The 25,823-nt window shown below is 39.7% G+C and overlaps 1 protein-coding gene across 5 annotated transcripts; it reads left to right on the top strand.

The window, feature by feature from the left end:
- The first annotated feature begins 3,136 nt into the window (after nucleotides 1-3,136).
- On the top strand, nucleotides 3,137-25,036 carry rilpl1 (Rab interacting lysosomal protein-like 1). Of its 5 annotated transcripts, XM_033647348.2 has the most exons (10): nucleotides 3,137-3,704; nucleotides 8,985-9,132; nucleotides 11,017-11,135; nucleotides 12,756-13,001; nucleotides 14,432-14,605; nucleotides 17,787-17,837; nucleotides 17,928-18,082; nucleotides 18,170-18,274; nucleotides 20,601-20,688; nucleotides 23,702-23,836. In XM_033647348.2, the coding sequence occupies exons 1-10, from the start codon at nucleotides 3,414-3,416 to the stop codon at nucleotides 23,705-23,707; spliced, it is 1,383 nt and encodes a 460-aa protein (XP_033503239.1). In that variant the 5' UTR covers nucleotides 3,137-3,413; the 3' UTR covers nucleotides 23,708-23,836. The 5 variants fall into 5 exon arrangements, with proteins under 5 accessions (XP_033503239.1, XP_033503238.1, XP_033503240.1 ...); XM_033647347.2 differs by lacking the exon at nucleotides 20,601-20,688 and having other exon boundaries at nucleotides 23,702-25,036; XM_033647349.2 differs by lacking the exon at nucleotides 23,702-23,836 and having other exon boundaries at nucleotides 20,601-20,694.
- The last annotated feature ends 787 nt before the right edge of the window (nucleotides 25,037-25,823 follow it).

Below are 25,823 nucleotides of genomic sequence, written 5' to 3'. Positions count from 1 at the left end.
GGTGTGAGATAGACTGATGAAGCCACAGTGTGTAAATCTTTAAGTCTCATTCAGGACAAGATGAGTCACATTGGGGTTAAACTCCTGAAACACTTTGCTGCACAAATGTCTTTTCATTGTATATTGTTCAGCCTTCTTCGGTAGAACAGAGGGACCAAGACGAACAAAGGATGTGGCTCCAGAAGCTTTGTTTCCTTCCTTACTCCCTACTTTCCTTCCTTCTTTACTCTTCACTTCCGTTCTTTCTGTACTCCACCCCCCACTTCTTTACTTCCCTCCTGATATGTGTTAAAATATCTTCAGGACAGGTGTTGAATAACAAGATGATATAAGGCCTACAGGACTTTGGTTTGTCCCTGGCATGGACGGATTATGAGACAGTGGGCACAGATATTCAAAAGTCCCCACCACCTCTCCAACACCGGAGCAAGACACACAGACTTTGTGGTGGTTTTGCATCTCTTCGTGGTCATCTTTTTGTGGTTTTGTGTCTCCCTGTGGTTGTTTTTTTGTCATTTTATAGTCGGTTGTGTCTCTTTGAGGTCATTGTATGTCTCTTTGTAGTCTTTTTGTCTGTCTTCTTGGTTGTTTTGCCCATTTTTAAAGTCTTTTTTTTTGTCTCCTTGAGGTTATTTTGTGTCATCTTATAGTTGTTAGGGTCTTTTTGAGGTAATTGTGTGTCTCTTTGTGTCTCTTTATGGTTGTTTCGCCCATTTTTGTAGTTATTGCCCATCTCTTTGCAGTTCTTTTGCATCTCTTTGTGGTCATTTTGAGTCTCTTTCCAGTCAGTACTTGAGTGACATTTTGCAGGCAAAGGGCCCGAAGTCTTCCTGACATTCGGGCTCTTGCGCCTGTGCCCTTTAGGCCTGTTCAACAGTCCATCCATAGTCAGTGGTGGAGTGTAACTACAAGTACATTTACTCAAGTACTATACTTTAGTTGAATATTTCCATTTTATGCAACCTTGTACTGTACAACATCCCAGAGGTGCGTACTATAATTTCTACTGCACTTCATTTGTCCAACAGCTGTGGTTACCTTGCAGATTACAATGAGTATCTGCAGATGTGTCGATGTTGGATGTTTGTGATCAGCTGAACTGAAGGATGAAGCGTTTCTTTATGTGTTAAGAAAATTCACGAATCACCTGGAAAATGCATTATTACAGCTGACAACAGGACAATCAAGACTTAAAGTGAGAACAACTTCAAATGCAGCAGTAACATTAATTCAAAAACATCAGATATAAAAGTAAAACACTGACAGGGAACATTTTACTGCACAGTCAATACCTTTAATTGAATGCTTCAAGTCCATTTTGCTTATAAAAACGTAACCAATGTTTTAATTGCAGGGCTTTTACTAGCAGCGGAGTATTCTCACATTAACTGAAGTAAAGGATCTGAATATTAACCAGTGAACGTCTCTTCATGCTGTATTATATTCTCACAGCGACCTCATCTGTCTGTTATTTCTGTCATGCGCAATACAAACTGCAAGCTCACCACCATGGAAGCGGCCACTGTAGACTCCCGGAGGGACCAGAGTGCAGCTGCGTCAAGTTACAACAAGATGAAATGGAAACATACCGGAATTAGATATCCTCACCTTCAAAATAAAAGCACTATTCCGCACTGCTCCCTTAAAGTATAACTTCTGAAATCATGTATTTACCCTCTAAATCCATATTATTTTTATTCACAATTAATGTTTAAGTTCCATATTTTAAAAGTAAAAATGACAAAGTGCCATAAATACAAATGAATAAATAAAATAAACCACCAGTTACACAGAATAAGTTAAATAAACTGGCTACTTAAAAAGCTAATCAATTAAATGTTGTTGTAACTTTCCTCAGAATCAGAATCAGAAATACTTTATTGATCCCTGAGGGGAAATTATTTAATAAAAAAATGTAATTATTTACTCATGTGGAATTTTACTGTAATGTACACATTTAAGTGCTCTCACTATAATGTACATTACCTTACTGTGACAATTAAGCACACACAAATGTTTGCATTTTAGGAAACTGTACAGATCAGACAATAAAAATAAGTGAACATTAACATTTATGGCCATTTGATTATTAGCCCAGAGATCCAGAAACCAACAAGTGCTCCTATGCTGGAAGAACCAACCTGGCCTCATCTGTATTTAAGAATATACACTATGGTATGTGCACAATCTAAACTGAAGTCATGCGTTTAAGGCTAGATATTGATCCAACATAAGGTCATAATGTAGGACCCACCTAGGGGCCTACCACTGAGGTTACTGAGGTCTTTTTTGTTTTGTTTTGTTTTTTCGTTCAGGAAATATGGATTAGGTTTCAGCTAATTGCTATATAAGATGAGCCCAGTACTTTTTGGACTACTTATCTATATGCATATTTTGTGTCAATAATCCAAATCTGTAGAGGTCAGAAACCAAGAAGCTTGGGAACCACTGGTTTAATCTAATGCAAAGAGTTGCGTTTAAATATAGAATAGAGGAAAATTGTAAAAGATATATAAGAAAATACAAGTCTATACAAATATGTACAATATATGAACAAAAAAGAAAGAAACTGTGCAGTTTTTAGAAGTTGTAGTTAAGTACCGGAATGTGCAAATCTTGGAACAATGTAAGAAAAACAGTATAAAAATGTGTTAAATTAAAGCTACATAAAGTAGTAATCTAGGCTTGAATAGCATTAAATGGAAATACCATAAATGAAGTACATGTACCTTAAAATTATGCTTCAGTACAGTAAATGCACATGGTAGGTTTACAGCACTGGCGACAAATAATTCCATTAAATCTTGAAAATTTGAATAATACAGACATTGTTGAACTCATTCATCAAGCTATTTTTATTTTATTCTAATTAATTTCTATTTCAGTTTCAACAACTTACAGTCATATTCGTTTGCCTCCAGTTTTTTTTAATATATTATTTCCACTGTATCCACAAGGTTAATAGATAATTTAATATCTAAATATTCATTATTATTTTATTGTTATCATTATTAATATTAACATTAATATTATTAATAATAATAAAACAAAAAATAATATAAAAAAATACTTGAAAAACAGCGGTAATCTGGTTTTATTTTGAAAGGCCTACCCGGACGTTGTCTGTTCCAAAATGGCGGACTTGACGCTGGTGGTCAGTCTGGAGCTACAGCGATGGGCCACAGTCGATATTTATCCCAAACAAATCAAACTAACGCCCGGGCTGAGCCGTTAGTGATGGATAAACCATAGTTCCGGTGGTTTATCCGGGTTTACGGTGTATTTGTCGGTAGTTTATGAAGCGAACGCGGTAGAGTTTAGCTAACTTAGCTGAATTGTTCTTCCAGAGGGAGGAAGTTTGCGGTGGCGGAGGAAACATTAGAGGAAACCGGGGAGGGCCGAACTATCCCGTCATGGAGGACTCCGGGTCGGCGGCCCTGGAGAAGAATGTCGCTGACCTCACGGTGATGGACGTGTACGACATCGCCGCGGTGGTGGGGCAGGAGTTTGAGCGGATCATAGACCAGTACGGCTGCGAGGCTCTGTCCAGGCTCATGCCCAAAGTGGTCCGGGTCCTGGAGATCCTGGAGGTGATGGTGAGCCGCAACAGCATCGGGCCGGAGACCGAGGAGCTGCGGCTGGAGCTGGACAAGCTGCGGCTGGAGCGGATAGACCGGCTGGAGAAGGAGAAGAAGCACAGAAAGGTGTCACAGTGCGCAATGACAGGCCCTGTCACTCAGTGGTACACTCATTAAAGCTGTGCATCTAGATTATATCTGCAAATTATATCTAAATCTGATGGTGACAGGCTGTTAATAAACAAATAAACAAACCAAATGTTACAGGGCCCCTAATAACCTGAGGTAGATAAAGTAACAGTATTCACATTCTTTACTCAAATTAACAAAATACTCCAAAAATATGACAGTCTTTCATAGGAAATAGCACCAACACCATTATAACGATATTGTATGACAGACCCTCAATAGAGGTAACAGTGCCACGGTAAAGATACTGCATTACAAGTAGAATTCCTTAATTGAAAGTATTACTTTAGTAAAAGTACCTTCACCATTGTAGAACTACTCCATTACAGGTCTTCTATTCACAATGTTGTTTAGTTAAAGGAACCAAAACCACTGTAAAACAAGCAAATGTCCTGAATTGAAAATGTAACTTAAGTTAAAGTACCAGTACTGCTGTTAAAATCCTCTATTACAAGTAAAAGAAACTAAAAATACTCCATTACAAGTCCTCAGTTGACAGTGTTACACAGGTAAAAGTACCAGTGCCACTGTTACAATAGTCTATTACAAATAGTATTCCTGAATTGAAAATGTAACTTAAGTAAAAGTATCTGCACCACTGCAAAAGTACTCCATTACAAATCCTCGATTGACAACAATGCTGAGGTGAAAGCACCAGAACCACTGAGAAAAACTCCATCACAGGTTCTCATTTAACACTGTTACAAAGGTAATAGCACCAGTATCACTGTAGAAATACTCTATTACAGGTCCTCAATAGACAGTGTCACAGGTAACAGTACTCGTGTCACTGAAAAATACTGCATTACAAGTAGAAGTCCTCAATTAAAAATGTCACTGAAGTAAAAGTACCTGCACCATTGTAAAAATACTCCATTACAGGTCCTCGATTGACAATGTTGCTTCGTTAAAAGCACCAGTACCCACTGTTAAAATCCTCCATTACAAGTAAAAGTAACTATAAAATACCCCATTACAAGTCCTCAGTTGACAAAGTTACATAGGTAAAATATTGTATTACAGGTCCTCAATAGACAGTGCTACAGGTAAAAGTGCCAGTGCCACTGAAAAAAGTACTGTATTACAAGTAGAGTTCTTTAATTGAAAATATTACTCAAGTAAAAGTACCTGCACCATTGAAAAAATACTCTATTACAGGTCTTTGATTGACAACATTGCTGAGGTATCAGTACCAGAACCACTGAAAAAAATACTCCATTACAAGTAAAAGTCCAAAATTGAAAACATTACTCAAGTAAAAGTACCAGTACCACCTTTAAAATACTCCATTACGAGTCCTCAGTTGACAATGTTACACGGGGAAAAAGTCACTACCTCTTTAAAAATATTGTCTTTCAAGTAAATGTCCGTCACTGAAAATTTTACTTTAGTAAAAGTACAAATACCACTGAAAAAATATGCCATTATAGGTCCTTAACTGACAGCGTTACTTGTAAAAGTACCAGTACTACTGTAAAAATACTCCATTAGAAATAAAATTCAGAAACTGAAAATGTTACTAAAGTAAAACTACCAGTGTCACCTTTAAAATCCTCCGTTGACAATTTTACACAGGCATAGTATCAGTACCATTGTAAAAATACTGTATTACAAGTAAAAGTACAAAATTAGAAAAGGTTACTTAAGTAAAAGTACCAGTACCACCTTTAAAATACTCCATTATGAGTCCTCAGTTGACAGTGTTAGACAGGTAGAAGTCAGTACCTCTGTAAAAATACTCCATTACAAGTTAATGTGTGTGACTGAAAATGTTACTTGTAAAAGTACAAGTACCACTGAAAAAATACTGCATTACAAGCACAAGATTAGATTCTGGTTCCTGTTTGTTTGGCTGCAGCTGATGACGGCTGATGGGAACTGTGTCCCTGACTCAACAGGAAACTCTTCACTCTGCAGTTATATCGGTCAAATGTGTGATTTTTTCCAATTAGTCATCAAAGTCTCTTCAATAGAAATAAATATCTCACAGAGATCTGAAACATGAGCTGCAACAATTAATCGATTAATAAAGTAGTTGATTGACAGGAAATTAATTGGCAAGTCATCAAATATTTGTTTATTTAATTTATTTTTTTTTTTATTATTATTATTATTATTGTTATATTTTTTAAAAAGCCAAACATTTATTTGTCATATATAATATAAATTAAACAGCTTTGGATTTTTGTACTGCTGGTCAGATGAAATATGACATAATGAGCAGGTTAATCAGATTGCAGCCTTTGTATTTTGTAAACTTATCGACTATTATTTAAATGTAAAATCTTAATCTGAAAATAAACTTACAGTAAGATGCAGTTGAGTATAAGTATAAAGTGTTATACAATGAAAATATTTAGGTGAAGTATAAGTACATCAGACTTGTAGATCACTGTAAACTCAGTGTTGAGTATCACAGACACACTGTGGGAATACTGAGGTATACAACACACAGTCACAGCTCAGAGTCAGTCGCTCCACGCTATAAAAAGTTGATATGTAAGTTTCTCGTGACGGTGAGTGAGCCGCGCTGTTCACTGATTAACTGTGTCTCATGAGTGTGATAAAGTGGATGTCTCTGGAGGTGACGGCTGATTCCACCGTGACTGAGACGGCACAGTCAGCTTATATGATTTCCACATGGACAATGTCACACCTACAGCACAAATACACAAAAGTAAACACACTCCTACACAGTGTGCAGCGTCCAATAAAGAATAATAATTAGATCAAGAGCAGACATTAGAATTGGAAAAATAAATAAAAATTCACGGATTTAAATTTACAGATGTACTAGAGGTGCAACTAATGATGATTTTTATTTACACTGTAGCTGCTCACAGCCCAAGATGACATCGTCAGATTTCTTTTCTTGGCAAAGCATCAGTCCAAAACCCAAAGATAGTCAATTTATTATCATGTATGACAAAGAAAAGCATCAAATCTCAGTTTTGAGAGGCTGTAAACATACAAATTTTAAATGATCATATCAGCTTGAGATTAATTTTCTGTCATGAATTATGTAACGTGAGTATTAAAATACTAAAGTAGCTGTATTGTGTACATTTTCTTATCTACGATATTGGACGGGAAATCTCTCTTTTATTTTAGTTATTTTCAAAGGCAAAACTTTTGACACAAACTTTCATTAACAAAATGGTTTCAAGTTTCAATTATAGTAATAAAACGTTTGTTCAACCAAAAATAACCCGTCCGTTTTCAGTCCTTTAAGGCAGTGATTCCCAACTTCTGGATTGCAGTCCAAAAGTGGGTCACGGGTGTTTTCTGAGTGAACCCCAGGTGACTCGTGAACATGTCAAGTTTGTAAAAAAAAAAACATACTTTATTTTGAAGTACAGTAATTTTCCAGCACAGAGGTTTTACTTTGACGTGCTGTAGAGCGAGTGACTAGCGGACAGCTACTTGACAGGGACAGCAAACTAGCTTGACAACATGGCCGAACGCAAGTACGACACTGAATGTATTAAACTGTGTGGACCTTGAACTGATGACGAAGGAGGAATCTGGACTTGTGGCTGCACCAGTTGGGAACTACTGCTTTAAGGGTCATCCTGACTGTTCATAATATAAATTCTTTAATACCATGATATATTATACCGAGACGGTTATCGCACATTGAAAATTTTATTTTGACATTCCCATTGCACACCTGTGTCCCTATTGTCATCCAAGCACACCTCCTTCACAAACATTTAAACAGAGCCAGCAGCCTAGTGCCTAGCGCCACGCAGACAATGAAGAGCAGCCAAGAAAAAGACAATAAAGATATTTACTGATGGCATTGCATATCGATCGCAGGCCCCTGAATTGAACTGAATTGAAATCGTAGTGTGGCAGGCTTCATGGCATCAGCAAATATCATATTGTTTTCCAAAGAATCAATATAACATTGTATCATGATGAAAGTTTGTGATATCAAATCGTGATTCACACCACTCATAATGTAAACTGTACAAAAACATTTTGTAGGGTGGTGCCAAGGATTCATTTTCACAAATTATGTACATAATTTATATTATAGCTAACAGTTTGAAAGTACTGCACAGTATGTAGAGCTAATACAAGTTGTTGAGTGACAGAAAATGAAAGTCTAACTATTTTGATAACTGACTGATTGTCATTCGTGAAGCTTAAATGTTGGTCTTTTTTATGAAACCAAAAAAGAAGGGATTTACTTAGGAACTAGGAAATACTTATGTGTTTCCGTTACTTTAAAGAAGTTGTAGATTTTTTGTCCTTGAGATTGTGTAGCATACACAAACAAAAAACAAACATTGTGACCCACATCTAAATAAAGACGACATAAAATATAATACAATACAAAACAAAATGAATTAAACGACAATGAAGGAAAGGTTAGTTGCGGATCAGAAAACCTATATCGTGTGATTCATTTATTTACTTTCTCTCATCTCTAAAATGAGTGACCAACAATAACTTATTATTATTGTTAGTATTATTACATGTGTCCAGTGTTTAGCATGAGACCATGCTGTGGACTTCTCTCTGTCCCTGCTCTCGCCCGGTCTAGTGTACACTTGGCGTTTTATCAGATCTCTGCATGGTGCTCTACATGTCTCCACACATGTTAGCAGGCATGTAATGTCGTCATGTGTGAGACCGAATCCAATGTTAGAGCACAGTCGAGCTTTTCTCTGCACACAGACGGTGACAAATTAAAGGAAAACTTGAATTAGAACCAGAAGAGAAACATAACGAATGTTGAAGTTTACACACAGGACAGAGAGGTCACTGGACGGGTTGATGGGAAGTATGTCCAAGAAGTATTTAGATTCTTTCCTCGAGTAAAAGTACTGATACCACACTGTGAAAATACTCAACTAGTTAAAGTCCTGCTTTCGAAACCATACTGAAGTAAAAGTGAGTATCAGCAAAATGTACTTTTAAGTACTAAAAGTGAAAGTATTAAGAGTGCAGTAAAATGTCCTCTGTCAGTACTTCACTACTATACATTATGTTTTTGGAGTAATATTACAGCTGCATTTACATGTATGTTGCATTTTATTGGTGTAGTGCAGTAAAGGGTACCAGCACCTCATATTTGTACTTGAGAAAAAAACTCTTAGTTACATTCCACCACTGTGAATGAGGTCACTTCAGTATGATCATATGTAAAAGACGTGGTTAATAATGTTTAATGTACTAAAATACTTGTGTTTTCTTGTCTGAGTGCAGGAGCTGGAGCTGGTGGAGGATGTGTGGAGAGGAGAAGCTCAGGACCTCCTCACCCAGATCGCTCAGCTGCAGGAGGAGAACAAGTCCCTCCTCACCAACATGTCCAACAAAGACCCCCTGAGTGAGGAGGACCTGCAGAGGCACGAGGGTGAGGACAGAAGGCAGGGTTCATTACTTACCGTGCTGAAAATCATGTTGTATGTATGTTTAACAGCCCTTGAAATGGGTGCTTTTTGAGGAAAGCAGGCTTTAAAATCTTCTATAATATAAACAGGATGTTGTCTCCAGGAATAGTTTGATATGTTGGGAAATATGCTTCAGAGCTGCTTAAAATATGTTTTAATCAATTCATCATTTAAGTCATTTTCAAGCCAAAAAAATCTCTGGTTGCAGCTTTTGTAATTTTTGATGCATTCATTTTTACAACACTTAAATGTTGCAGCTGGTAAAAAGGTGGAGCTCATCTCCTTCATATACACATATCTATACATTATAAGTTATTAGTTGATGGTGTATTTTGTATTAATCTGAATTTATAACATGACTATAGCTGATTAATAAATGTAGTGGAGTAAAAAGTACCGTAATGTCCTCCAAGATGTTGTGGACTAGAAGGGTCCGTACACATGCCTAGTTTTTTGTTTTTGATGTAGATGTGCACTCAAATGCCAGAGTGACACTATCATGGCGCGTGTGCCTTCCCAAGCGCCTATTTCAACTTTCCAGTTCAGCTTTTGGGACCCAGCAGCACACACCACATATCATGTGGCAAAAACAAACCAATCACAGCCGACAGATATCTTTCCCTTCAACCGTAAATACCAGTGTGTGGTAAACATGGAGAAGAGGTTGATCATGTTAGTGCAGGGCTACCCAGAGCTTTACATCTGTCCCACACACTTATAAACAGCTGCTGGAAGAAGATCAGCTCTGCACTCAGGATTTTAGGCAAGTAGTCTGTGATATGATGCTTGTTAGGTTTACTTAGCAACCTCAGACATGACCTGCTGCTGTGCTCTTGAAAACTCTCACAGAAAAGGCACAAGAGTAACACCCAGCACCCGACCTCGTGTTTTCCAGGTGGTTAAAGACGCGGCATGTGTACGGCCCCTAATGTAGCATAGAATAGAAATGCTCAAGTGAAGTTCAAGTACCTCAAAATTGTACTCAAGCACGGTACTTAACTAAAGGTATGTAGGTACATTCCACCACTGGATGTAGCCCTTACATACATTTTTGTTTTTTAGATGAGAAAATTGATCCCACCCTCATGTCAGTGCCTTAAATATGAAGCTACAGCCAGCAGCTGGTTAGCTTAGCTTAGCTTAGCTTAGCTTAGCATAAAGACTGGGAACAGATGGAAACAGCTAGCCTGGGTCTGTCTCAAGGTAGGAAAATCAGCCTGCCAGCATCTCTGAAGTTCACTTATTAACACGATTAGTGTCTCACATACAGACATGAGGGTGGTATCAACCTTCTCGTCTGACTCTCTGAAGGAAAGCGAATCATTTCCCAAAATGTTGAACTACTCCTTTAAGTTATAAACTGAAGCTAGAAAGACTTATATTATTTGCTACCTGTTGTTTGTGTTCTGGTTTTGCAGAAAACTTTCACAAACACTCACTGTGTCTCACTCTTTCCCACTCTCTCCCTCTGATATACACACACACACACACACACACACACACAAAGGAGTCCTTCTCTTGTGTCTGATGGCGAGCCAGTCTTGTCTCTGCATCAGAGGCTCTTTAGTGGTTTCACACAGAGGACACAGTCACCCTGACACACTGTGGACAGACCAGCCTCAGTGTACAAGCACACCTGCTAGACTACACACACACACACACACACACACACACACTCACTCATATGCATGCATGCACACAAATCCGGGTTTCCTCTGTACAGCTGACTTTCTCTCACAATAAAAACAACTTGTCAAGAATATGTCTGATAAATATGTGTTTCCTCCTTTCTTGTTTTTGTTTGCTCGTACACTCCCCCCTCACTGTCTCGTCTCTGTGGTCTCCAGGTATGACAGAGAGAGAGAGGCAGGTGATGAAGAGGCTTAAAGAAGTGGTGGACAAGCAGAGAGACGAGATTCGAGCCAAGGACCGAGAGCTCACACTGAAAAACGAGGACATAGAAGCAGTAAGGCGACAAACAGCTGCAGGCTGTGATGTTTTCTATCAAAGCTGCAGAAGTACCCAGAGCCTAGATGATTGGTTGGTTAACAGATTAGTCGATTGACAGAACATTGATCTTTTGGTTCCAATGATTTTAAATTGTTTGGTCATTTTTTAAAGCAACAAACATTCTCTGGTCCTGACTTCTCAAATAGGAATATCTGAATACATAAATCTGTTTCTGATACAGATATTTGTGCGAATTTAATCAGATACATGTGTGCCATTGATCCTTAAAGGACACAGTGTAGGGATAATCAAAGAACATGATCTTCCTTGACACCATCAGGTGAAGCTGAGCAAAGGAATTGTCTGTAACTTTCTCGTACACTTTTGTTTTTATATAGATCAAGTTTCACAGGATAAAAAACGTAGAATTTCTCCCCTGCAGAGGGACAATACCAACGCACACCTGCTGTGTTGATTCTGCCTTTGACTCAGGAAAGTTTTTTTTGTTTTAGTTTTTACTCTTCAGTCTTAATTTGTCCCCTCAGTGGAGAATATTTCCCAGGAGTGGCCATGCCTTTGCCTGGGAACCAGACAAATCTGTGAGCTCATGACTTATTTGCTCTGGCAGATTCATCTAGTCCTACTCTGCTTTGGACAGATTTCCAGCTGAGCTAATCACAACTGTTTGTCTAATATGGAGCGTGTTTTAAATGAAGACTGTAAAGAGAAGTGTGGTTGAGGCATTTTTGGAAACAACAGATGGCTGCCGCTGATGTGGAACTTTTTGTTGATGGCACTGTTGTGTCAGTATTGAAGCAACGGGATGGTATATTTTTGCTTAAAAAAGAACAATCAGCTGCACGGTTTTTAAAGGTTTTCTTGAGCAGAAAGATGTTTGCTGCACTTTTGACAGGATTAGGCATTAGTTTAATAAACCAACTTATAATATACCAGCTCATCTCTGCAGGCGGTGGCACACTGGTGCAGTGGTTAGTGTTGTCGCCTCACAGCAAGAGGGTTCCCAGGGTGGGGAGCCCTTCTGTGTGGAGTTTGCATGTTCTCCCTGTGTCAGCGTGGGTTTCCTCCAGGTGCTCCAGCTTCCTCCCACAGTCCAAAGACATGCAGGTTAATTGGTGACTCTAAATTGTCCGTAGGTGTGAATGTGAGTGTGAATGGTTGTCTGTCTCTATGTGTCAGCCCTGTGATAGTCTGGTGACCTGTCCAGGGTGAACCCTGCCTCTCACCCAGTGTCAGCTGGGATAGGCGCCAAGTCCGGGCCTAATGCTCTGTGAATAGCTGGTATTACTGTGCTGTGATTAATCATCTACACTGGGCGGGCCTGGTCACTGCTCTGTCACAACCCGCTGATAACGCCCCTTGAAAAATCAAAAATAAACCAATTTGCATTTGTGATTGCTCTGGCAGTGTCATGATAGACATATGTGACACTGGAATAAACATTTGGGGCGCAACACCTGGTGTTTATGTATGAAGAAAAATTCCCAAAGCAGCTTTAAAATGTTTGATGAGTTCTATATAATGGACTTTTTCTGCTGTTTTCACTTCTTCATGTTCAGTGCATATATCCCTATTTACCCACACTGCCCTGTTTCTATCCGTCTGTGTGTTTCTGCAGCTCCAGCAGCAGCAGTCTCGCCTCATGAAAATCAATCACGACCTGCGCCACAAAATCTCCGTGGTGGAGGCTCAAGGGAAAGCACTGATTGAACAGAAGGTGGAACTGGAGGCCGGGGCTCAGGCGCGGGGGCAGGAAGTCAGTGCCCTCCGGCAGGAAGTCGCACGCTTAAAGGAACGACTTCAAGGAGACCTACCCGCCCAGAACCCTGAGGAACCCCCACCTCAGCCCCCGTCACCTGCAGAGGTAACACAGCACAGGAAGCCATTGAAAGAGTTACATATGAGGTCAGAGACAGAATTTAATACAGTTTTTTAGGATGTGCCAGAAAACCCCCAGAAGAATATGTTCTAATAGATTCTAATATTCTGTGAACTTGTTGACTTTAATGAGATCTGTTGGCTGAGTATGAGTTCAGTGCATTGAGGGTTAACATAACATGCTTTTTCTCTCTTAGTCTTTATTTATTTTCTTATCTGAAAATGGTCAAACTACCAAAAAATAGTCTTAAAAAGGACAGTTTAGACATCTTGTTTGTTTGCTTTCTTGCCGAGAGCCAGGCTAGCATTTTCCCCCTCTTTCCAGTCTTTATGCTAAGCTAAGCTAACCTTCTCCTGACTCTAATGTTATATTTACTGTACAAATACAAGCATATCCACTCCCTGTATCACCAAAGTTAAAGCTGTGTGCGCATACCTAGCGTAAAGTCAAACACTTTCTCGGTCAGTGTTGGCCTCCACCAGGGTGGCCCCTTGTCACCGATCCTGTTTGAGATATTAATGGACAGGATCTTGAGGCGCAGTTTGGAGACCTCAGAATTGCATCTCTGCTTTTTGCAGATGATGTGCTTCTGTTGACTTTATTACATTGTGACCTTCAGCATGACTTGGGGCGGTATGCAGCAGAGTGTGAAGCCGTTGGGATGAGAGTTGGCACCTCCAAATCTGAGGCCAGTGGATTGGCCCCTCTGAGTTGGAAAAGAGTTACTGCAGTCAAATATCTCGGGGTCTTGTTCACGAGTGAGGGTAGAATGGAGTCTGAGATGGATCAGCGGTTTGGTGCAGCTTCTGCGGTGATGCATGCACTTGCGCCAGTCTGTCGTGGTGAAGAGGGAGCTGAGCTGGAAGGCGAAGCTTTCGATTAACTGGTCCATCTCCATCCCAACCCTCACCTATGGTCATGAGCTCTGGGTAGTGACCGAGACGAATGAGATCACAGATATAAGCGGATGAAATGAGTTTCCTCTGTAGGGTGTCTGGGCTCAGCCTTAGAGATAGGAGGAGGAGCACGAACATCTGGAGGGAGCTCGGAGTAGAGCCGCTGCTCCTTCATGTCAAAGGGGTCAGTTGAGGTGGTTCAACATCTGATCAGGATCCTCCTGGGCGCCTCCTGTTAGAGGTGGACCCAGAACACGCTGGAGGGATTACATATCTCATCTGGTCTGGGAACGCCTCGGGGTCCCCCAGGAGGAGCTGGAAAGTGTCGCTAACTCTCGGCAAGAAAGCAAATAAGAGTATTTCCAAAAACATCAAACTGTTTCTTGAAGTTTTGAGTCCTCAAACCAATAGGATAACCAATAAACTACAGGTGCATACATCACTAAAAACATCTGACAAGAAGAGGTAATAACTAGGATGCTTTGTAAACAGATATTAAAGTGTCTTTTACTCCACCAGCGTGGTAAAGCTGCTACAGTGGTGTTGGGGGCTGAGGGCTGGTCAGACACACCTGACCCCTCTGAGCTGATGTTGGGTGGGTTTGACCCTCCCCCACCACACCCCCTGCCCGGTTCCCTCAGCCCAGAGGGACACGAGGACGGGGATGAGGAGGACGAGGCGGTGTTGCTTTGGGTAATACAGAAGTGCTCGTTAGCAAACCAGAGTGTTGTGATTGTCCCGACTCTAACTCCAAACCTGCACTCCCCCTCCCAGAAGATCAACCCTATCAGTAGAAACACAGAATCAGTTGGTAGACTAACATTCGTCTGACCCATGAGGAGTGCTGAACGGCCTGGCGTGGGTGTTAAAGAACTAACAGAGTGTCAGAAGGATTTGTCGTGTCTTGGCCAACTGGGTGAGACGTCTTGGACGACTGCACCGATGACCTTTCTGAATATAGATGACCTCGACAGCTCGGCCTCTAACAGCACTTGAAGTTGTCCCTTAGTGCACCGTGATCCTGAGACACTGACAGTAGAAATGGTAGTTTAAAGTCCAACTGAAATTAATTTGTTTTTTCACAGTACAGCATAAATATCTGCTCTGTAAATCATCTGTTCTGCTGTGAGAAAAATCACAAACCAAAAGGGAGAAATTTATATTTTATATTTTTTGGTTTCATGATGGCTCCTCCTGTTTTTGCATAATTCATCAGAATACCTTTAGTTCTGTTTCTACATATATGGAGAACATAGTCCAATCAGATAGCTTCATTTTAAACCATGTTACCATAAAGCAGTAATGTCATACTTAATTGTCAAGTTTCCACCCAAAAGGAGCTCAAATTTCAACCAAATTTCAAGGCAGTTATCAAAAAAGAAATGAATGCTTGTTTCTGTCCACCGCAGTTATGTCATATTTGGAGTCGTTTGATAGTGATAAACAGTTGGAGGAGCTTATTCTCCAGATGGTGGTATTTAACCATTGCAGCAAAAGCACAACTAGGGATGCACAACACTAGATTTTTTGCCAGTATCCGATATGCCGATATATAACAACTTATTTGGTCGATACCGATATCGGTATATCCACTTTTTCCTCACCTAATTTTAATCTCTTCTGTAGTGGAATTAACATGCTATTATACGTGCATACTCTTACCTTGACAGCCCACCAGCAGATGGAGACATGAAATACAATACTTTTCAGTGTATGTAATATTGATTCATTGTGCAAAAAAAAAAAAAAAGTTGGCCGATGCTGATAGTTCATCTTAAAGCCAATATTGACTGAAAACTGATGACGTGCTCATATTATCATGCATCCCTAGTCACATTGAGATGATGTCCAGTGTTCCCAAAAGTCCAAGAAATCTGTGAAAGTTTGTGAATTTTAGGGGGGAAAAAAATCAACGCCTTTAGCCTTTTTGAAAACAGATATGTGTCATTAAAAGTGCTCGAATTTACATATGTTGTGCACGAATAGAAATCGAAGTTCTTTTGATATCATCTGCCTGTAACACTGTAACAGGAAATTTGAGAAACAAACCTCTCTATTTTCTGTTGTCTGTAACAGCTTCTGTAAAGCCTGCTTCTTCTCTTTATAAAAATTCTTAGTAATTCAGTAACATTAATTAACCGTATTGGGTCCTTCAGTTTGAGGGAATTGAGCCCGGAAATTATTGAAAAAGTCCTTGAATTTGATGTTTAAGAAAGTGAGGGAACCCTGGACGTCATCAAAAGAGCTCCAGTCGAAGCTCAAATGGTGGAAAACATGATGGGAATATGACATTTTTGATTGTTTCGTGTAGTAGTGTGAGGAAGGTTACAGTCTCCTCATCACTCCACACAGATCTGATGATTTCAGCTCTTCACTGACCTTTAATGCAGAGTTCACACTGCACAACTTGAGCCATGATTCTCCACTCGCCTACAGTTTATGGAGCTCCCCAACAAAAAACCCAAGATCAGAAACTAATTCATGTTTGCAAATTGGCTCTTGTGTGCTATGTGTGAACTGTTCAAAGATAAAAGCAAAGATGCTTGCCAAGGCATTGCAAACACATCCCAGATGTTTAGCCGGCTAAATATTTGGACCTGTCAGGGACCTGTGATGACCTACAGCCAATGACAGGGCAAGACAAAGGTTGAGGGAAAACCTGGGGTCACCAGTCATGATAGGAACTTTACTGAATGTGTTGCATTTGCAGCATGGATAACAGTTGTTGCAACTAGAGGAAACAGGCTATTTTGTGAACACACGTGCCAGCGACAACAAAAAATCCAGTCCAGTGCAAATCCAGTGCACAGTATTACTCCATTTCCCTTGTCACTTCTCGTGTGTGTTTTTGTGACAAAATAGTAGTTTGGAGGACAGACATACTCATCTGGGATTCCTCCTGATAAAAGAGCTTGTAGTGTGTGATCCCCTGTCGACGGTAAATCATGTAGTGTAAAAAACGATGACTTCAAGACTCCTACATAAAAGACAGCAAGTCGTGCAGTGTGAGCATTACGGCGATCTGATGACTTTGAAAGTCGTATTGTGCGAATGAGACATTAGTTAAATGCTACGTATGCATTGTCATTTATTCACCAGATGTGTTTCCATTGCATTTTGTCACATTTTGTCAACTTTTCCACCTCAGCCAAGCATAGAAACGTTTTTGGAGTATCTTGATTTTTTTCCCTGCATTTCCAAATAAAAACAGGCTGATGGAAATGCACTTATTAACAGTCAGACAGCAGCAGCCTGCTACACAACACATGAGCCACGGCTCTGAACAACCTGCGTAACGAAGCTTAACTTGTTGAAAAAGTGACAAATTAACAAATATTTACTGTGGAAAAGGGCTCAGTTTAGAGACCAGACCAGCACATCAAATATACCTGCAAATGTCACTTCAGTCTGCGTCTGCTACGATGCTGGTGTGATCCTTATTCCTTTGCACCCGTGATGTGTAGCCTATAAGTTTGTTTACTCTGTTTCCCGTTCCCCTGCAGGAGCTCAGCCTGTCAGCTCCTGGTGACACTTTTATTCAATATTTAAAATGTTGACAAGATATTTAATATAAGTGACATTATCTTTGACTGCATAAAGGGAAATCTAAATGTGATTTCAGTTGGACTTGTTTATAGAATACATATTAATAAGTATTATGGTTTGTTTTTTTGCTCAGTGCATGAATGACCTCTGCGAGCTGCATGTGTTGTTGAAGTGTTTCAGGCGTTTTCTAACAGTGACGGTGAATGTCTCGAGTGTGCTGAGTTTAAAAAGCAGAACAGAGTTGTAGTTTAAAGGGAGGAGGGAAGGGCGAACAAATGTATTGGAACAAGGCCCGATGTCTGACTTAGAGTTCACCGTTTGCCACCAGGAGGCGATGTGCGATGAGGACATGCCTGCTGTGTTCCAATATTTTACAAAGGTATCCTCACCTCCTTCCTGCCTCCGTTCCTTCCTTCCTTCCCTTTCTCTGGTTTTGTTTCCTCCTTGTGATGCATTCATCTCTCTGCAGGAGGCGCTGTGCGAGGAGGAGGCGGGAAGCCTGGATCCAAAGGACCCCAACCGGCCCCGGTTCACCCTGCAGGAGCTGAGGGACGTCCTCCACGAGAGGAACGAGCTCAAGGCCAAAGTCTTCCTGCTGCAGGAGGAGCTGGCCTACTACAAAAGGTACTCACAGGCACATTAAGTCAATCTGAGGAGATGAAATATCATAATCACATAATTATGTCGTTGATAATACATCTGTTTTTGCAGTGATGAGATAGAAGATGAGATCGTTAGTCCTTCTCCGTCTCCGTCACCTGAGCTGAGGACTCGCTCCCGTTCTTCTGCCCAGCCAGAGTCAGGAATCAAGCGCCTGTATGTTGTGCGCACACATCACACTCACTCACACATCTGCTTGTGCAAACACTCGCACTGACTACTGTCCTTTACTGTGAGATTAGAAACACTCAGACTGCTTTGCATGTGCTGAGTAAAGGCTTATTAAACAGGTCTCTGCATGCTCAAATAGTTTCAAGGAAATGCAAATGAAATCTTGGCGCAAGCTCAAGAGCGGTAACATCTCTTCATCAGCTGCACCAGACAGCTGGGAATATTTCAGGCTTTTAACACAAGGTGTATGATAACATTTTAGTACCCTCGATTTTTCTTTCGAATTCATGATTTATTTCAACTTAAGCATTCACATAGTGCATAGTACCTTTATCCTTGTACAGATTTTTGACGAGTAAAAAAATAGGAAGACAGAGGACATAAAGGAGAAAGTCAAGAGAAGAAGAAAAAAATGTTAATAAAGAAATAGAGTAAACTTAAAAATATAAAGTGGGATAGGAATACAAGAGGGATATGGATATTAGAGCTCCTTTACTGCATTAACAAACTCATTACAGGGCTCCACCTATTTATGAAATTTGGTCTTTGCAACCTCTCATACAGTTCCTACATTTTTTAATCCAGATGTTGTACGTTGGAGGTTCAGGATTTGTAACAGACACATTTTCGCCCTTACCTCAAACTCTTCAGGGATTTCTCCGAGGAGAATCACCCTTGGATCTTTGGGGATATTTTGATGGATCACTGCTCTCAGGACATTGAACACATCCCTCCAAAAGTTGCTTAACTTGGGGCAGGACTAAAGAATATATATATTGTTTCCAGTTTGTGGGCGACATTTTCTCCAGCACTTGTCTGTTCCTTGTGGGGTCTGGAAATATCTTGTTATCACTTTCCATTTAAACTCTCACCAGATTTTGGAAGTAGTGACATGTCTGAGTTCATTTCAATCTCCCATTTCTCCTTTATTTGTAAGCTATTGTTTGGGGTATTTGAGAGGAGTACTGAGTGCACTGAAACGACTTTTCTAGCTTCATTCCCAGTTTGTATTTCTGTAAGAAGTACCCTCGATTTCAAGAAAATTTGCTTCAGTGGATATGAAACAAGGTGACTTCCTATTGAGTCATTAATAAAACGTCACCACCCATAAAAGAAATGTATTAGCACCAACTCAAGATAATACCACAGGAATATTTGTATTTCAGCTGTATCCACTATAAATATCAGAGATTATAACTGGAAACAGCTCGTACTGTGCAAACACTCCACTTCCTGTGTTTGTTTGGCATCTAAAACAGCAGCTCAGTAAAACGTGTCGAACTCTGTTGCTGCTCTGATTTATGCCAGAGATCAGAGGTAAGATTTCCAACAGGAAATAAGTTAGCGAAGAGGAAGAAGACTTCTATTTTAACCGACATTCTGCTGTGATAAATAATTGCAAAGCTAACATATGATGTGATTAATCAGTCACCTGCTGAGCTGCATCAAGCAGATCTTGTCTCATTGTAGTTTCTAGATTACTGCGGAGTCTTTGGGATGTAACGTTACTGCTGGTTTTCTCTGGCGTTAATAACTATAGTAATTTCCTTAGACGTCAGCAGAGGAGCTTTTATTTGAGGTGAGGTGAGGCACCTTCACTACGAGCTACGAGCAATAGGCCCTATAAATGAGTGATCTTAGTTTGAGCAGGTCACGTTTGTAATGGTGGTCGTGGAACTTAATTTGTACGAAGCGTCTGCACATGCTCAGCAAGTCTGCATCGGTGCAGGCTGGCTGTCAGGGGGTTTTATAACTCACTTCCTCTCTTCACTAGTTGGTTTAGGATGGCACTTAGTGGTGGATCTTCCATTTGGAAGCGGAAACGGAGTGAAACTGGTATGGAGAACGTGTAGATGGCGGTTTGGGAAAGGCCCTGTGTGACAGAACAATGAAAGGATCAGTCAGGTGACCGTCAGGGAGTGATTTTAGACAGTTCCTCTAATAACTCTGCAGAAAGTCGTGCCTAACAATCAGTGTGTGTGCTGTTTCTTCTGTTTTTAATTTTCATCAGCATGTGCACAAAAGATGCTTGACTTTTCCTTCCAGCTCTCTCAGACACGCTCAGCACTCTGTGTGCATGCTTGATGGTTTGCATGATGTGGTCACGGGTCAGGTGTAGCACATGACACACACACACACTCATTTTATTTTCCCATCGACACTAAACTGAACTACAGCATGACTTTTACTGTTCCATGAGGTTTGGGTCAGAGGTCAAAGGCTGATGTGGTCCCTGTCTCCTCCCCCCTCCCCTCCTTCTCCACATATCTCTTCCTGTTTGTGCCTGTGTGTCTTTACCTCTGTGTAACAGGATCTTCACAGCCATTATGCCGATGGTGGCGGCTGGTTTGATCCCAGATGACCCCACTTTACAGCCAATCAGACGTCTCGTATCGCTTGTATGACTCTATATTTGGTTGGCTTCAGAGTCTCCTCAGCTAACAGCCTCCCTGCCCTTGCATGTGCCGGCTTTTTGACCCTATTCTTCCACCCTTGTAGTATTCTGATTGGCTGATTGTGGGGCTGTCTTGTTGTAATTGTCCAGTGGGACGATTGTGGATCAAAAAAATCAGCCAGTCAGAATTTACATGTAGTCTGTCGTCTTGTCTTTGTCCTCACTGACCACAGTAACAACATGTCTGCATCTCTAAACTCATAAAATAATTCTGTCCATATTTACAAACTAAAGCGCTTTTAGCTTTTTTTTACAATAGTTACTGATTAAACAACTTATAACAGTGAACTCATCATGTTTTATTCTTCAGTGCTGCACTGATTCGTCCACACAGAATGAGTTAATTCCGGTTATAATCTTTAAAACTTCTTGTGTTAAGCACATTAACAACAATACAATAAATGTATTAAAACACAGTTTAACTTATGTTAATGTAAATGTGCTCTGTGTAACATTTAGCATTTAATTTTGATAATTTGAGAATTTTGAAATGACCATTTGTATATCAATTAGATATTAATTATCTATTTATGTCAACACAATACATGCACAATAGCATGCACAAGGGCCTGTCATAATAGCGTGCACAGGGGCCCATTGTAACTTCATTACCCCACTGATACACTTCTAGTGGGGCGCATCACTGACCAGTTATTCATTTGGTGATGAAAGCATCAAGTTTAGTACATATATATGTTTACTTTAATATATGTTGAAGACATCTGGATATCGGGGCATAGCAGATTCACATTCTGATGACCATAGCGGCGAAATCCAATATGGTTGCTACCCGAAAACCGTTTTGGCTCTAACTTTTGAAACAAATGAGCTACACATACTGCTTGGTGTCTATCCAATGGTTTCTGACCATGAGGAACACATTGGAAGGCTTATTTTTATGATTGGATGCATCAGGACCCCTAATTTGCATATTTCCAAGATGGTGGCAACCCACCTCCACCCCAGCTCCACCTTTTTTTTTTTTTTAAAGCTGTATCTGACTTATCAATGTCATTTCTGTTTGTCATTGATGCTGCTCTGTTCTGTTCCCATGTTTTTTTTTGGGGGGGGGGGGGGCGTCTTTGCTGCTGTTCTCCCCGCAAACGTCAACATCAACTTTCTTTAGCACTTACCACTCTCACCGCAGCCACCAAGCTGGACAATGGACTGCCAGACGTTGCTGGCGAATTCTGCGGGGGGTCAAAGTCTGGGCGGAAACTTTTTTCACCGCACGAAAGTTCCGCCCAGGTGTGCAAACTTCCATAAGAACCCATGAAATCAACTTTTATATTTTTCTGCGAGAATAATCCGTGCAGATATTCGCCCTCAGTGAGAATGGACTTTTAGGCTCCCATGTAGGCGCATGGAAGGGCAGAGAGGTGTGCTCTCTCTGCCTTTGGCTTTCCATGTAGGCACGTGGAAGGGCAGAGTGGGCTGTGTCTGAAATCATTCACTACTCCCTACTCACTATATAGGGAATTCCCTATATAGAGGACTATATAGTGAGCTCATTAAAACACTTTCAGACACTAATCCGTCGCGTAGTTAAGTACGTCATTACTGTCATTAAATCCACCCCCACTGCCATTTTATCACCTTCATAAATGTCTTGCGCTCGCCATAAAAAACAAACTGCAAAACAAACTGCTAAAGAAACTGCCAAAACCGGTATACTTACTTTCTTTCCTGTCCTTTTCGGTCCTTTTACAAACAACAAAACGTTGCGGAAATGCCAGCAAATGGCACCGTAGTTTTGTTCCTTCTTACAATTATCAAAATAATTTTGATAAGAAGAAAACATTACCAGAGAGAGAAGGCTGAGACGTGCTGCTCTTGCTAGACTAGCAAGACGTCGTAGAATTGTAAGTGAAAAGATTATGCTAGGCCTGTACATTTATATTTGAAATAGATACACAAACCATCATTTCTGAATTGTCAATGTAAACTTTCAGTGTCAGACCAGTGGTCAAATGACACCCCCTCCTGGGGAAAGTTAAACATGACAATTTTGTTGTTTTGTTTCACATCACATACAGCAGTGGTGTCTGCCATCTGCTACTGGCGCTACTGCAATACATCATGGTACATATTGCTTGGTTAGTGACCATCGGTTGTACACTACTTTTCGCGCTGCATTGTGGGATACTATGAGTCCACTATATAGGGTACATGAATTTACACTAAACATTCGGACAGCACTACAAAATGGCGAACACACTATTTAGTGCACTATTTAGTGAGTAGGGAGTGATTTCGGACACAGCCGTGGTGTGCTCTCTCTGCCTCAGGCTTTCCATGTAGGCGCGTGGAGGGGCAGAGAGGTTTGCTCTCTCTGCCTCAGGCTTTCCATGTAGGCATGTGGAAGGGCAGAGAGGTCCCAGGACAGAGCCATACAGCCAAACAGCAAATTGCAAATGGAAATAAAGTCTTCTTGCTTTGTCTTTCTTTGACTACAGTAGTCCTGACTGAAATCATGATTTATTTATTTTTTTAAACTCTTTTGGGAAACTTGGTGCATATTAAAATTTTTAAGAGTTAGAAACACATTGGAAAACCCGGATTTATGATTCATTTTAAAGTCATATTTTATTTATGATCTCTAATTTGCATATTACCAATATGGCCGCTGTACTACTAATAAATGTGTCTCAAGAGCTCACACTTGACACTGCATTTCTTGGATCCTCAGCGATAGACTCGCAAAGTGTGAAGTCGATTGGATGAGCGGTTGTCGAGAAAACTAAAGGACAGACAGACATAGAGAGACTCCTTTTACTTGAGTTCAATATCACAATTCATTTGCCAGAAATAATATTTTAACATTTTGAAATGCCATAACCGCTAACACTGCTTTACAAATGACTGATATTCACTGCACACGCTACACACATCATACATCCTACATCCATCACTAGACATCACACTAAAGCTCCTCTCTGTCTCCTCTCCTCTCTCAGGTTTAGTTTCTTCTCTCGAGACAAGCAGCGGAGCTCGCAGCGGGGCGGGCACTTTAACACCGGCCTTGGCACGTGGACGGGGAAGGACGACGTGTACACAGAACAAGCCCAGGAGGCGTTACAGCACATGTAGAGTCACCAGTCACTGGACAAAACTCTTAACACTCCCATGTCCATCACCCTGAGGCCGGCTTGTGAAGCGTCCATTTGCACACCAAAACCACCACTAGTGACTCACACTGCGACTCATAAGCTCGAGGTGAGACAGGAAGAAGAAACTCACCTTGAATGAGGCTCCAGCTTAGATAGAAGTTTATTTAAACCCCTGAGCATCATACTGTATTATCTCCGTGAGTTATGGCACATACAGACTTTAAAGATGTTAGAGAACGTGTTGGAGGAGAGGGTAAACTCAAGTCGTAGGATGGAGAGTGGAAAGTTGGTTAACGATATGTTCAGTGGGTGAAAGTGACGCCACAGATGAAGGCTCGGGACACAGAAGTTTGCTGAAAATCTCCTTTCTAAAACTCCGATTATGAAGTGTTTGCTTTTCCATAAAGACAGAATTACAGTATATAACAACCCCCATATTTAAAAAAGGCAAACTTGAAAACACACAATCACTGCAGTATTCTCAAAATGAGAGCAACACTTTTGTGTCCTGTTAATTTATTTAAATTTCCTCTTCTTTGTTGACATGAGCAGCTCGTCGGTCCGTCACCAGCACTTACAGCAAATTCAAACTTTGTAGCTCCTCATACGTAAAGAGTACAGGGCTGTGCGTATAACATGCTGCATAGAATCACAATATAAAAGATGTGTACAGAAAAATATATTGACAACACTTACAAATGCTTTTTTTATTTAAAATATACATCATCCAACATGCAGTAAGTACGGAAGATCATTTCAGCTGAGAAAAGAAAAATACATGACGAGTTATTTTGATAAAATAAAAATATTTATGTAAGTCAAAATTGAGATACTGTGTCAAAACTTTGATTTTATATTAAGAAATAGTGACTCACAATTTTGACTTAGTATCTAAACATTTTAACTTCGTTTTGAGTTCATTTCTAAAAAATTTGACCTAACTCATTTTGATCGAATAACTTATATTTTTTTGATTTAGCATCTCAAAGTTTTGACTTAGTGTCTAAAAATTTTACTTGATAACTCATCATTTTGAAGAATTTGACTTGGTCTTCAAACATTTTGACTTAACTGATAATTTTGACTCAGTATCCAAACATTTTGACTTAATAACTCATAGTTTTGACTTTGTATCTAAAGATTTTGATTTAGCAACTCAAAATTTACTTTGACTTAGTACCTGTAACAGTGACTCAATAACTCATAATTTTGATTAAGTATCTAAAAATTTTGACTTAATAACTCATAGTTTTGACTCAGTATCTAAATATTTGGACTTACTCATAATTTTGACTTAGTATCTAAAAATTTTGACCTAAGAACTAATAATTGGGAATTACTATCTAAAAAATTGGACTTAATAAGTCTTAATTTGACTTAGTATCTACACATTTTTACTTAGAAACTCATAATTTTGAAGTTAGTCATAATTTTGACTGAGAATCTAAATTTTTTTACTTAATACCTCATAATTTTGACTTTGCGTCAGGACATTGACGTAATAATTCATAGTTTTGATTTCAGAATTCATCATTTTTACCAATCTTATCATTTTGACTTAAAAACTCATAATTTCAATTTAATAACTCATTATTTTCGCCTTAGTACCAGAACATTGACCTAATAACTCATACTTTGGATTTCACAACTACAAACTTAGATTTAATAACTTTTGATTAAGTATCAAAACATTGACTTAGTAACTCATAATTTTTACTAAATATCTCATAATTTGTACCTACCACAGTCTGTGTCAAACTATGATGACTTACTGAGATTTTTAATATTAATAATAATAGTAAGTCATCATAATTTTGACCATTGATTTGTTTCATCATACATATTTTTTTTTTTAATCGTTCCTTCTTGTTTTGGTAGAAATGGTCTTCCATAGAAAATATGTGCTTCTCTTTAACTCATAGTTAATTGTTCCCTCCGTGTTAACAGCAATAGATTCAGTTTGAGTGAA

This window comes from Epinephelus lanceolatus, chromosome 19, assembly GCF_041903045.1.
Source record: "Epinephelus lanceolatus isolate andai-2023 chromosome 19, ASM4190304v1, whole genome shotgun sequence".
Classification (NCBI taxonomy): Eukaryota; Metazoa; Chordata; class Actinopteri; order Perciformes; family Serranidae; genus Epinephelus; species Epinephelus lanceolatus.
This window is presented reverse-complemented; position numbering and strand designations above follow the sequence as displayed.

Bases quoted from the DNA above. Each gene is read 5' to 3' on its own strand.
- rilpl1 (XM_033647347.2), top strand. From the start codon at position 3,414: ATGGAGGACTCCGGGTCGGCGGCCCTGGAGAAGAATGTCGCTGACCTC. The intron at 11,136-12,755 runs GTAAGGCGACAA...GTGTTTCTGCAG, and splicing joins AAAACGAGGACATAGAAGCA to CTCCAGCAGCAGCAGTCTCG. The intron at 17,838-17,927 runs GTATCCTCACCT...ATCTCTCTGCAG, and splicing joins TGTTCCAATATTTTACAAAG to GAGGCGCTGTGCGAGGAGGA.